General features: G+C 44.7%; 1 protein-coding gene across 3 annotated transcripts; it reads left to right on the top strand.

The window, feature by feature from the left end:
* The first annotated feature begins 3601 nt into the window (after window positions 1-3601).
* On the top strand, window positions 3602-13848 carry csnk1db (casein kinase 1, delta b). 3 transcript variants are annotated; one of them, XM_034557880.1, is made up of 10 exons: window positions 3616-4136; window positions 6076-6186; window positions 6616-6764; window positions 8114-8342; window positions 8458-8628; window positions 8730-8878; window positions 9124-9292; window positions 9578-9717; window positions 10147-10217; window positions 12361-13847. In XM_034557880.1, the coding sequence occupies exons 1-9, from the start codon at window positions 4061-4063 to the stop codon at window positions 10177-10179; spliced, it is 1227 nt and encodes a 408-aa protein (XP_034413771.1). In that variant the 5' UTR covers window positions 3616-4060; the 3' UTR covers window positions 10180-10217; window positions 12361-13847. The 3 variants fall into 3 exon arrangements, with proteins under 3 accessions (XP_034413769.1, XP_034413771.1, XP_034413770.1); XM_034557879.1 differs by having other exon boundaries at window positions 3647-4136; window positions 10152-10217; window positions 12361-13848; XM_034557878.1 differs by lacking the exon at window positions 10147-10217 and having other exon boundaries at window positions 3602-4136; window positions 12361-13848.
* The last annotated feature ends 279 nt before the right edge of the window (window positions 13849-14127 follow it).

Below are 14127 nucleotides of genomic sequence, written 5' to 3'. Positions count from 1 at the left end.
GTGATGTCGTCCTTTTATGCAGTTCTTTGGTTCCCCTATTTTAGTTTGTCTGTTCTGCTTTATTTTGTATTTGTAATTTTCTATTCCTCTATTGTGTTCATTGCCTATATATGGCATGGTCTCCTTGGCCTCCTGTATTTTCTGAAATGTTTACTTGTATTGATGTTATGTTTTACCTTGCTTCTATGTAGAGCACTTTGTAAACCCTGTTTTTAAAGGTGCTATATAAATAAACGAACGCAGGAAGCTGGTGGTCGAGGAGGTGCGCAGACGGGAGGAGACTGCAAGAAGTGCAAAGGCTCTCTCTTGCTAAACAAGGGTAATGGACGCGGTGGGAAGGCCTGGAGAGGAGAAAGATCAACTGGAATGCAACATCAGCTTCATCATAAGAGCTGTTTATGATGTGCTTCCATCACCAAAAAACCTACATCAATGGTATGGCGAGGACCCGATCTGCCCCCTCTGCCCAGTTCCAGCGACTCTCAGGCATATAATGACAGGTTGCAAGACCAGCCTCTCACAAGGCCGCTACACCTGGAGGCACAATCAGGTTCTCAAGAGCCTGGCTGCAGCACTTGAGACCAAGAGGAGTGCAACCAATTCATTACCTCCAAAAACAAGCAATCCCGTTAAAACAACAACATTCATCCGGGAGGGACAGAAAAGGCCCAAGCATCCTCCTACGAAGCCAGAAACTGGACACCTAGCCATGGCCAGGGACTGGAAGATGCTTGTCGATATTGGCCAGCAACCAATTTTTCCACCTGAGATTGCTTCTACCAACCTTAGGCCAGACATGGTACTCTTGTCCCCTTCACGAAAGGCTGTGTACATCATAGAGCTCACAGTCCCGTGGGAAAACTCTGTTGAAAAGGCCTACGAGTGTAAGAAACTGCGTTACACAGAGTTGGCAGCAGATGCAACTCAGCGTGGCTGGAATGCAAAAGTCTGGCCAGTTGAAGTGGGATGCAGCGGATTCGTGGCTTGTTCCACCATCAGGTTGCTGAAAGAACTTGGAATCCATGGACAGGCTCTGCGGCAGACTATCATAGCAGTTTCTCAAGCAGCTGAAAGATGCAGCCAGTGGATCTGGATCAAACGGAAGGACCCTTGCTGGGCTATAACTTCATGATCCCCCACCCCCACCTGAGAACCCAATTCAGATCCCTCCAACTTGAGGAGGGCATATGAGGTATGCGGGCAGCTGTAGGGCTGGCTCAGGGAAGAGGACGCCCCTGCCTTGCATAGTCCCGTGGGAAATCTTAATTGGACACAAGCTAAGGCTTGATCACCCTTTAGCTGGCCACCTTTGTTGAGTGTGTTTAGTGATCTAAGGCCGAAACACCCACTGAAGGCACACTACTGAGGATGTGTCCCAAAATTGACATCTTAACCCAGTTTAAGAAATAAACCTCCCATGCCACTCTGTCAACATCACGGCAAAGCTCATGTAAGTGCATACCATCTATTGGCACAATGGACAGTTTTAACATCTCATCCTGTGTTTTATGATTCTGATTCTTAACAGGTTACGCCTGCGCATGCGTGAAGGCCAAGATTCTTGGCGACTCGCCAGGTCCTACCTCGATGAGATCGGCTTTTCTGCTGTTGCCCTTCAAAACAAAAGCTCAGCATTTAGCATGAATTGAGAGTGACCGTATCAAGCCTCCAACCCGTTTTAAAAAGATTTGTAGTGGAATCACTAATGCTGATAAAACATGATGGCTCACAGATATCTGTACTAATTTTGTTTTGCACAGGTTGCATGATATTGTTGTTTTTAGATTCAGTGTAAAACTCTTTATTGCCAAATATTTGAACTTGTTTTGTTTAGTTTTTAGGGCTCAGACTGGCTGGCTGTGCTTATGAGCCCAACTACAAGCTCACAGTCAGTGTTCAGTCACAGACATCACACTGACTGGAGTCACATGACTTCTGATGGCATTGTGATGGGACACAGAGCTGAACTGAACTTACATTAGTTGCACTAACTGAGAATGTTGTCAGTGTTGTGTTGTAACTTCAGTTGATAAATACAACATTAATATTGTTAGTTCATCCAGCCTGCTCATTGTAAATGTGTTTTTCCTTGTTCATATTGTGTGCGGTTAACAAACAATTTACTTTTTATGTTGCACTGAAATTAAGTCATTTAGTGTGTTCTTGGTCACATCAATTTGAAAGCTGGACCAAAGTGTTTGATTTAATTCAATTACAATGAGGCCAAATAAAAAGCCTCAAGTTGTAAGTACAGTCTGGACAGTGTTTTTCTCTCAACGCCTCAATAGGTAGATCTTGCCTGTCACCAAGGCAGAGGTCAGGGATCTTGGGCTTAAAAAGGTTGGTGACCACTGCTATAGGCAAACAACCTTGGTTATACTTCATAGCTAATCGTGTCAACAGTGTGTCATAAAAACTCATTAATTTCATGTCATTCCATTATCCAAACCGCTTATCCTATTTTAGGGTGGCGAGGATTTCATGTCATTTCATGTCTAATTTCTGGGGGGGGGGTTTCGTAGTGGACACTTTTCAAAATGATGTTTCACCAACTGACAAGTATAAAACTAATTTCAACCAAGAGGTCTAAGCCTAAAGACGAGCCCAAACCCGAATTCCTGGTGCTGACTGGTTTCTAACATGTCAGGTGGTCTGGAACTGAACTCACTCTTCCTGCAGGATGTGACTGCACGTGCAAGGTGGTTACTCAATCCACGGAACAACAGGTCTGCCATGTGAGTGGCCTCGGTGCTGCCTTGACTGACACGCAGGCAACCAATGAGAAAAATCCTGCGTGGCTGGCTCCAGATGCAGCCAATCAGAAAAACCTCAACTCAAATCAGTGGGCGTGGCTAGAGAGCTTGAGCTGACCTAGCTTGGGATGAGTATGACCCCCTCTGTCTGTCCATCCACCAGTCTATCTCTGTGTGTGTGGGTGGATTTCTTTATGTGTTGAAGTTGAATGAAAAGTGCAGAGAATTTACTAAACATTATTTATATAAGTATAAATAGGTGTATATACACACGCACACACACACACACACACACACACACACACACACACTTATGCCTAATTTGACATTGCTCATTGTAAGAGTGCTTTACTCTACTTTTATGTATTATATTAGACACAAAAATGGTGTCTGACAATGAGGGCATGACTCCGACTGCATTTAAATGTATTTCCATGCGATTTTCCACATTTGATGACGTGTTTTGTCCAATACAGAATTTTACCAGTTGTTTTCACCTTGTTTACCAATGCAGTCTAATTGTTGTGTGAATGCTGGAACAACCCATAAGATGTACGTTTCTCTTCTCAAATCAAACCCTGTCTGTTTGACAATGGAAACTGGTCTGGCCACCAGCAGATCAAATTACATTCAAAGGGAAGAAGTCAGATGTTTGTGGTAACCACACACTTGTATGCAAAGTACAGAACAGTATTTCAATTTAGAACATAAAATGCATTTTGAGGCACAGTTGAGGATGCAGATGTTGATAAAAGATCATAATACAATTGTATGTTAATAGTATTGCTAGATGTTCAAAAGGCAATTTTTGCGTCGACATACTGACATTTACTATAGCGGTGCTTTTCTTCCCGTAGTTGCTAGGGGAAGTGACGCCAGCAGCGAACGGTAGCTTTCACGGTGGAGGAAATAAATCGGACAGTGGAGTGACGCTGCGAACGATTAGGTGTTAAATCTCTCAGCGAAATCCGTCTCCATCCTTTTAATTCGGGGCAATAATGACCCTCAGAATACGGACGACATAAACTACACGTTTCGCACTATCAAATGATATCGATATCGTAGGTCTTCGGTCCTCGGAAAGATACAAAAAGGATGGTGACATTTTACATTGTTACAATAGGAGCTGGGATTCTGGGGGGCGGGGGAATGTGAATTAAGGGGGTTGTAAACCAGTCAAGGAAGGCGGACTAACCGAGGCAACGTAAACAAAAGGTGATACAGTTTAACGCTAACCAGACGCAGCGTTTAACTACCGAGACACACAACCCAAGCGACGGACGGAGTCAACGGTTGCTGTTCGCGAAATGGAGCTGAGAGTGGGAAACCGATACAGACTGGGCAGAAAAATCGGAAGTGGTTCTTTCGGGGACATCTATTTAGGTAAGCAGTCCAAATGTGTCATCTCACAATTTGAGTGTACGTTCACAACCCAAACGTTAATCCGTGTGTTAGCTGCCCGAGTCACGGTCCGAATCCCGTTAACGTCCGTGTCCTGGTTGTATTAACCTCGGTTTGAGTCATCAAGCTAACCTGAACTGTTACTTGTCTCGCTAAGTAAAACCAACGTCACTGAAACGTCAAACTGTCCGCAGAAATGATGCTCGTTGGAGAGCCTTTGACCGATTTGTGGCATTGCAGGCATTAGAGAAGCAGCAGGTGCGAGAGAGCTAGCTGGTTTCACTGGCGTTATGTCTGAGACGAGCAGCGACAACTTCAACCCGCTGCTGGCTCTCAAAGGCGTCTTTCGAAACTCATCGGGCCCGGGGTCACGGCGCGTAGCGTTACTGTGTAACAGCTACGCTGAGTCCACAAGTGACGGTGGTTTTCCCCTAACGTTAGCTTCGCGGCTCTCATTTTCGGTCGAGACTCCGAATAACCTCCTCGCCCCCACGTTCGTTTCCGACGTGGCGTCGCGTTAGAACCGCTGAAGTGACACTGTCGTCCACTTCTTTCATGGTGTCCCTCGGCTCAGGGCGACTGTGCAGCTCAACACACAGGGCACCCTCGCACCCCCAATGACTAAATCACACCGTGCTTTCTTTATTTGGCTTTTTCAATTTGTCTCTGACAACATGTAAACATGGATAAACGAATGAATGAGTAGCATAAGCCTGCTTGACCCCTGAACCAGAGGCTCTGCATCGACCTGAGGCCCGATTAACAGGAATCAGGCAACCACCCTCTCTGTTTTACAAGGTGGAGTTTCTGACCCATTTGATGTCTGACATTGATTTCCTGTTGAGTAGTCATGTGTCTGTGATCACATAAACACTGGGCAGACTAGTTTTTCCGGCGGATGACGGCATCAGTTATCTCTCAGGCAGAATAGCCTTTTGATATGCAGGCTTAGGAGGCTTCTCTGTCTCAGTTTTATCTTGTTGTTTTCTAACTAGCTGTTGGAGGAGCTGACGTCTCTTATGCCTGGTCACAGAGGCTTTGTTGACAGGATTTGTTCAGCTCCAGTACTGAAACTGAACTAAGAACCTGGGCTCGGTCCCACAAGTCTCCGGTGTTTGGCACAGCATATGCACCCAGCGGTTACCCAACACAAAAGCTGTTTTGTGGGCTACAACTAATAATTTTGCTTTTCTCTGCCAATATTCTAAGTAGGCTTCTTGCTAAAGCAGTAAAATGTTGGACAATCTGGAAAAGAGCTTGTTTGGCATTCTGGCTTGATAAACCTTATTTTCTGTCTGTTAATGAATCCATTAATCATTTCGACACTAAAACCCTTCAAATTCGTGAAATGTGTTTTTTAGTTTTTTTTAATGTGATACTCTGTGCAACCTCAGACCCAGTAAATCGTATTTTACGTAGAAACATGGGACTCCCCCGTTATAATGTAACAAACATATGGAGGATATGAATACATACTGGGAGTCACTGCATATGCTCTTATCATATACATCATCGGACTGCTTCCAGAAGCCGTCAGAATTTGTTTTCATCCATAACATTCTTAATGAAACACATGCTCAGTACAGATCGGGGACCATCAGTGATAGCTTATAGGACTACATATTTCAGCAAATACCACACATGCATAGACTATGTAATAAATGCATCCTTATTCACAGCATTAACGCATACATTTGTGTCAGAAACAGTGTGAGTTTATGCAAGGTAATCTCTTGGTAACGGTTTTCATGAAAAACAATTGGAAGTCTCAGCAGTGGATATTTTAAAAGTCTGCCAGATAATAAATATACATAAATAATAACACCAGATGACTAGGTGTGTACCTGGTGTTTCTTCTTGTACTGTGGGTAAACTGGTGGATTAAGGTAGCCATTTGTATTAACATTTGTCCTTTTTCCAGGCACAGATATTTCAGTGGGTGAGGAGGTTGCGATTAAGTTGGAATGTGTGAAGACCAAACACCCCCAGCTCCACATCGAGAGCAAGATCTACAAGATGATGCAAGGAGGAGGTGATATATCAGCTCACAATACTGCTTCTCAACACTGGGAACCTCATCTCCCATTGCACTCCTGGGCTGCATCTCATATTCATGCAAGTTGAAATATTTCAACTCGAGCAGGAAATTTGCGTGAAACAAAAGCATGTGTATGTTCTAAATATGTGGATTATGTTACATTTCAAATCATAGTACAGAATATATGGCGGCTCCACTGCTAGCGCAGCATGTTTGCTCTACCACGTGAAGAAGAGTCAAACAGAACATTTTAGCTTACAACTCATGCACATCTGTAAATGCTTGGTATCCTCCCTAGTGATGCTACTTCACATTTGAGTGAGTGGATTTTTCTTGCCTTCAGCAAGTGAAATGCATCATGAGGAGGTGTTCCATGTTTGTGTTCTTACCCTTGGAATTGCATTTACTCCCATGTTTTTGCAGTGGGCATTCCAACCATAAAGTGGTGCGGCGCAGAAGGCGACTACAATGTGATGGTGATGGAGCTGCTGGGGCCCAGCCTAGAGGATCTCTTCAACTTTTGCTCCCGCAAGTTCAGCCTCAAGACGGTCCTGCTGCTTGCTGATCAGATGGTGAGACTACACACGCACGCACGCTTTCTGACCACTGCCTGCACACATCCCACATCATCCTCTTGGATTCTATCACACTTTCTAGTAGTAATCCAGAGCCGCTGAAGATGAGAGCAGAAAGGGCTTCAATGTGTATCATGTCATTGGGACATTTGTGCACTTCAGTGCTACTACACTTGTAATCTTTTTCTGTTGCGTCAATTTAGTAAATTCAATGTGCCATGTTTAACTTCAACTCGGTCCACTATGTATGAATCCGTGGAGATAGAAGTCTTTTCTCACAAAGTGATTCCTAGAATCATTTTTGGGAGCAGCCTGCTCAGAGATCTGAATCATGTCTGAGATCTGTTAACCATTGGTGGAAAGTAAATAAGTAAGTTAAGTCAAGTACTTCAGGACAATTTTGATCGTATTGTTTATTCCACTACATTTCAGAGATAAATATAGTACTTTATACTTAATTTGCTACTACACTTATTTCTGAGTAAATTAAATGCAATGCAATGTTTTTCAGTAAATGAAACTAACATGTTACTGCATCGATCATCATCTAATATAATAATCTAACAACTATACTTACTATAACTACTACCTATACTTTTAATACACTTTCTTGATTATCGTCTTACATACTTTAACTTTTTGATTTTGAATGCCAGACTTTTTCCGTGTAACTAAGTGTTTTTCAAATTGTGGGATTGGTACTCAGACCATAGTACTTACTTCATCGCTGGCTTCAATCAGTGACACTGGCATCCTCACTTCCATCAGTGAGTCAACACCTCTTGTTGTCTCTCCTCTCTTTCTCCTCACTTTATATATTTATTTAGATACATGCTTCACTGCTACGTTCTCTCTCTCTCACACACACACACACACACACACACACACATGCTGCACTGCTACTTTCACACACAAGCTGCACTGCTAACCTTCTACTCATCACACATGCTCTCGACACTCACTCACGTTGTGGCTGCTAACTTTCCCGTTCAGGGGCTTGGCCACTCAGCTTTGCACATGCATCACAGCTGACAGTAAATGGTGGATTTAACCTGTTTGTGCTTCATGTAAAAAAGTTGTTATGCACTTACACCACAGCACCCTGCATGCTACTCACTAATCATGTCTAGTTTACACTTTATGATGGGGTACCAAGGGTCGCACACAGGTCAACATAAGCATCGTAGTATTATTAATCTGCCCTGGTTATTAAAATGTGACTTGACTTGGTGTACAGAAGGAGCTGTCAGACAGAGGTGAGTGCACAGCTGTTACGCTGGCACTTTCCGAATACCCTCATATTAACGCGGTGCAGTGACCTAATTCTTTTCTTCTTTTCACTACAGATCAGTCGCATTGAGTACATTCACTCCAAGAACTTCATCCACAGAGATGTGAAGCCCGATAACTTCCTGATGGGACTGGGCAAAAAGGGCAACCTGGTCTACATCATCGACTTTGGCCTGGCTAAAAAGTATCGTGACGCTCGCACACACCAGCACATTCCCTACCGCGAGAACAAGAACCTGACTGGCACTGCCCGCTATGCCTCAATCAACACACATCTGGGGATTGGTAAAAAAAACAAACACTGAACTGGCCTGTTTTACTTTCACACATCACTGCAATTAATTATGATTGCAGTCATGACCTTAATGTTTTTCTTCTCTTTTCTTGTCCCCCTCTACAGAGCAGTCGAGGCGCGATGACCTGGAGTCCTTGGGCTATGTTCTCATGTATTTTAATCTGGGCTCACTGCCCTGGCAAGGCCTCAAGGCTGCCACCAAGAGGCAGAAGTATGAACGGATCAGTGAGAAAAAAATGTCCACCCCCATTGAGGTGCTTTGCAAGGGTTACCCCTGTGAGTCTCAATGTATTTATTTATTCGATGCATTATTCTATATTTACCGATGGTAAATAAGAACAGTCAGCTGAGGAATGTCTTCTCCCTCTCTGTCACAGCTGAGTTTGCAACCTACCTGAATTTCTGCCGTTCGCTGCGCTTTGATGACAAGCCTGACTACTCGTACCTCCGGCAGCTCTTCAGGAACCTGTTCCACAGACAGGGCTTCTCTTATGACTATGTTTTTGACTGGAACATGCTAAAATTTGTGAGTGGGAATCATAATGTCTGTGGGTTTGAAACACCAGCTACAATTTCGACTGCAGATGTTTTTAAGTATTTGTAGATGCTGCTGGGATTCGAGGGGGAGGGATTTGTGTGTTTTGTTTCAGCAAAAAGCACATCTACCTTTGTTGGCATGCTGGCGTTAGCATTTAGCTCAACGCACAGCCTCACAGAGCTAGCGTAGCTGTCGTCCTGTTTTACTCTTGACTCTGTTATTGCTGTACACAGGGAGCCAACCGTGCAGCAGAGGAGGCGGAGAGAGAACGCCGGGACCGCGAGGACCGGCTGAGGCACGGCAGGAACCCTGTGGCCCGAGGAATACCTGCTGCATCAGGACGACCACGAGGAGCCCAGGACGGAGCCCCGCCCACCCCTCTAACGCCCACCTCACACACAGGTCAGTTCTCTCCCGCCGCTTGTGACTGTGACATGTTCATGATGCAAATACAGTAAAAACAATCAGTTGCAGGATTTCAAAGCTAGAATCCAGGGTTTACAAAATGTTCTTTGTGCCGACTGTCACCATTAAAATGAATTTGAAAATAATGTAATTGCGTTTAAATCCAAGCCAGTCCCTTTTTTATAGAATATGATACACATAGGGTAGTACGTCAGTCTACATTATATCTGCATATCCATTCCATCCTGATGGTGGTCTTTGTTTTTGCTCTCTGGTCTCCAGCGAACACGTCCCCTAGACAAGTGTCTGGGATGGAGCGTGAACGAAAGGTCAGCATGCGACTGCACCGCGGCGCTCCTGTCAATGTGTCATCGTCGGATCTAACAGGACGGCAGGACACATCCCGCATGTCCACCTCACAGGTACAAGACCCCCCCCCCCGACACACTCGCTCCCTTCTTTTGGCGTCTCTTCACCCTCTAGCATGAGCAGAAAGAGGAAACTTAGCACAGATGAGTCCACCTAACCCCAGGCTTGAAGAAGCAGCAGCCCCGTTCTGAGTATGCAGGTGGTAGTTTTACAGTAACCAAGTTAGAATCACATTTTACATTCATTAAATTTCCTGGACTGAAGTCTGTATGTTGCTACTTCATAAGATCATTAGACATTAGTGGAGAGGTTTGGTCACATGGTTTATAAAAGGAATCCGAGCAGCAGAAGAAAGCCTCCATACTTGTTTGATTCCGTCTCCTGCTGTAATTAAGACACCTTTCTCCAGTTGTGTGGTTGCTGCAGGATGTGGCTTCTGACTTGACATATTGGGCCTTCTCTCTCCCTTCCCCCAACCTCAGAATAGTATTCCCTACGAGCATCATGCCAAGTAGACGCTCGCCACGTCCTTGTGTGACGGCGGCAACACTGGGTGAGTCCTGTCCCTAAAGCACCAGGGATGCATGGGTCCAGATTCCAGTTCTCCACTGGGCTGACTCCGAGTCTTACGTTCAGCCCCGGGTCCAACATGTTTTGCTCCCAGACAAGGGGGAAAAAACCATGTGGTGTGCTTGAGATTAGATGAACCACATCAACAGTTGACCTCGCTCTGCCTGGAATCAGGGGTCATTCAGCAGTGAGCTGTCCATGAGACTTGGCCTGAGCAAACAGTTGTTGATGTCATATTGCACAATGCCATCACATCCACTCGGCTGATGACATCATAGCCAGCCCATGTCTCATGGAACAGTCAGAGCGGGAGGGTCCTCTGAGAACTGGACTGGATCATGCATCACGGTGCAGAGTGAGAATGTAACTCCCTCTTTGCGTGATGCCCCTTTAATCGGTGCCTGTGGCTTGTTGCTTGCACAGTTGGTGTGATGCTCAGACGGCCGGTCGACAGCTTGAGCATCCAAAAGGAATGTGCCTCCCTCCCTCCCTGGCCTTTCACACTAAACACCTGCATGATGTGAAGCTACTCATTTGGAAGTCAGCTTCAGCTTTGTCACGGCTGTGGTTCAAAGCATGTTTTCAGTAGTTCAGAAGGGTATAGGTCTGTGTCAAAGGAGTTTGTTTCTGACCCAATAAGACGAGGAGCAGACGGGGTTTCCTTGCCACGTCAGAAGACGTAGAGGAAACCGGCTTATTGCAGCCACTAATACTGATACAACTTGATAGCTCACACAAATCTGCACTCATTTTGTTTTGCACAGGTTTCACGTTATTATTGTTTTGAAAAGATATGCAGTGTAAAAGAGGTTAATTGCAGCCCCAATAAGCAATTTTTTGGCAAAATATTAGTTATCTTTTGCACAGATAGGACTTTGTTTGCATATTTCTAATTTATTTTGTGTCTGATGGAGCAATCTGTTTCACATGAAAGTGATTGCAATTTTCTTAATTCTATTATTTGTAAGGAGTCACAAAAAATGAATTTCGATTCATTTTTACAATTTTGTTGGGGCCGTGAACATTTTTCTTCCTCCGAAGTGGGGTGTGACAGAAAATGTTTGAGGACCACTAACAGTCTAACAGCTGGATCCCCTGAAAGGGACTTGACAACCCGTAACTTCCGGTGTAGTCCGTGTCACAAATTCTGTTTTATTTCCACTGTACTTTCCAGGCTTTTTTTCTTTTTTTTAGCACTGCCCAAGCAGGAAAAAAAAGCTCCAACAATTAATGTCAATACATTTTCTCCAAACTAAGAACATGTTGAGTTCACTCGGTTAGCTCACGTCTTGTGTTATATTCCAGCAGTGCATGTAAATATCAAGAAAATCTATCTTGGTGCCACTTTTCCACTGCACACCTGCTAAAACACAGTGGGGAAACAAAGCAGAACCTAGGCATGATGGGTTCCCACAGGGTCACAATATGGGAAGCACCAGGTTGCTAGGGGGTCCTGTAGTGGAGAAGAGCTAATATTAGAGTTTCACAGCGAATGAGAGAGGAGAACAATAACCTGATAATCTAAGATATGGCGTTATTGTTTTCTGATGATCCACATCCCAACCTCCCTTTTTAATTCCTCCACCTCTGAGGGTGGACAGCACTGTGACGCGGCTGCTTCACGGCTGCTTCACGGCTGCTTCACGGCTGCTTCACGGCTCTCCCACTAATCGTCACATCCTTTGACTCTTTTTTTTTTTTAAGCCGTATTTTAATTTCATAAATTTTTGTAGCTCTCCTGCCCGATGCTGTGTCCTCTGGGAGCTTGTTCCTTTCATCAGTACAACAGCATATATTTTTCTTTCTGATGGTCTGAATTCTTCCCCTCACTGTCAATTCAGAACATTAAAAAGAAGTTGAAATGTTTCGGTCAATGCTGGGACATATTGTGACTCATCCCTAGTTGCCTCCCTGCAGCAGTGTCCTAGGTTTAAAGAGTGTCGTGTTTGATAGTGTTGGACGCTTTGCTTTTTGCTTTTTGCTTGCGACTGCATTGACTGCAGATGAGTTAAAAGGCTCCACGTTCCCGTTTACTGAGCGGCAGTGACCTGAGCATGAGAGCATGGAGCAGATGTAGTTGTTGTTGGTTCTGACCCCCCCTGCTTCCTTTCCTGTGTTTCCTCTAGATGGTGTCCGCCGTACCGACTGCTGGTCTCCATCTCCTAGCTCCTCGATGAGCCCCCACAATGCACCCTGGTGGATCGAGCCCTGTTCACTCAGAAGCGATCTGACATACTAATACTACCATTCATTAACACTACCACAACAAGCTTCTGGCTCGCCCCAACTTCTCTCTCTCTCTCTCGCCCTCGCTCTCTCCCCCCTCTCCCTGTTTGTGTGCACGTCTGACCTACCAAAACATTAAACGGCACCAGACCTCAGGAGCCCCCCCCCACACCAACAGATTCTGAATGGACAGTGCTTTGTCCAGGGTAAACATGGCAGCCAGTCTTTTCTAGGACACTGACTCACTGACTGCTGAAACAACAGTTAAGGCTTCTTCCTCTGCCCAAACATGTGTCTTCGATGGCCCTACATTTCCACTGTCCTCTACTTCATACCTGATCAATAAAACCGCTTTTCTCTCTTTTGTGCAGTAAAGTGTATAAAGCTGAAGCAGCAGCTCTTCATTTTCTATAAATATATACATTTATGGGTACTTTTCGAGGTGTGATGCTTTTCACTGGTATTTGCAGGTTTCCTTCCCCTCATTCTTCCTGTTTTTAGTTCTCATCCCCACTGATGGCTCTCTTCAGTAACTATATAGCCATGTATATTAAATAAAAAGAAAGTACTTCTTTGCATGTTTTTAGAGGTGAGTGTTCAGCGTCAGGTGTGCGAGGCTCAAGTTCTTGTTGGACATACCAAAGAAGTGCTTTGGTATCTTGGGAGGAGTTTCTGTGTATTCGCCCATTAGTTGGAAGGATGTTGCGTCTGTTCACCTTCAGGCCCTGCTGTGCTGTACAAAGGAGTGCACTTTATGTGGGGGAAGGGGGGGGCCAGAGCATCGTCTGACATGTCAGACCAGGTGTTCGTTGACCTGTACAGAAAAACGTTGTCATTCTTATTTCTGTCATTTGGAAGCTGTGAATAACGTGTAATATTGATGTGTTAATGTTCAGGCGGGTCTGAACAGGACCTCTAGGTTTGGTCCAGGAACCGAGGTGCTGCCGTCAATGTAGTAGTGGGGGGCGGGCGGCACAGATGTTCCACTGAATGCGAAAGACATTTTGTGAGACTTGCTTTGCCGTCACTTCTGTTTTGGAGGTTCTGTGATCCTGCACCAGGGTGGGAACGCATCCTTTGTGAATCTTCTTGAGAAAAGCTGAACATCCTTTTTGTTCCGTATTGTTTTCTTTTCTAATTAATACAACTGGTCACACTTTCCTGGCTTTGATAACTTTGCCGTGTGTATCAGACTGAAGTGGCCTGTTGTAGTTCATCCTCGCTGCTGCTCATTCTCTTGTTTTGGACTTTTGACCCTTGACCTCTTTGGTCAGCAGCTCAACACCTAGTGAATTCTGTAAGCGACCAGATCAGCAAAATTCACTTTCTCACATTTATATTTGCCACTGTATTTGTGTACTGTAAATAAATGAATTACTTGTACCTCGTTTGTGTCACTTAACGTTTCCTGTGGGGAGGAGGAGGGGTGAAACCAGGTCTGATCCTGCAGTGTCCAAATAACACTGATCATCAAGATGTGTGGCTGTAAACCCGTCACTGAAACGAATGTCATTTAGGCACATCGCGCAACAAAATACATGTATTTATTTAAACCGGCATCACATGTCTCGACTGTTGGACATCACTCTCTGAGTTATGGATAGAACAGATACACAGAGGGCATCGAACACACGGATTACAGCATCACACACAACACAGCAGGACCC

This window comes from Cyclopterus lumpus, chromosome 19, assembly GCF_009769545.1.
Source record: "Cyclopterus lumpus isolate fCycLum1 chromosome 19, fCycLum1.pri, whole genome shotgun sequence".
Lineage (NCBI taxonomy): Eukaryota > Metazoa > Chordata > Actinopteri > Perciformes > Cyclopteridae > Cyclopterus > Cyclopterus lumpus.
This window is presented reverse-complemented; position numbering and strand designations above follow the sequence as displayed.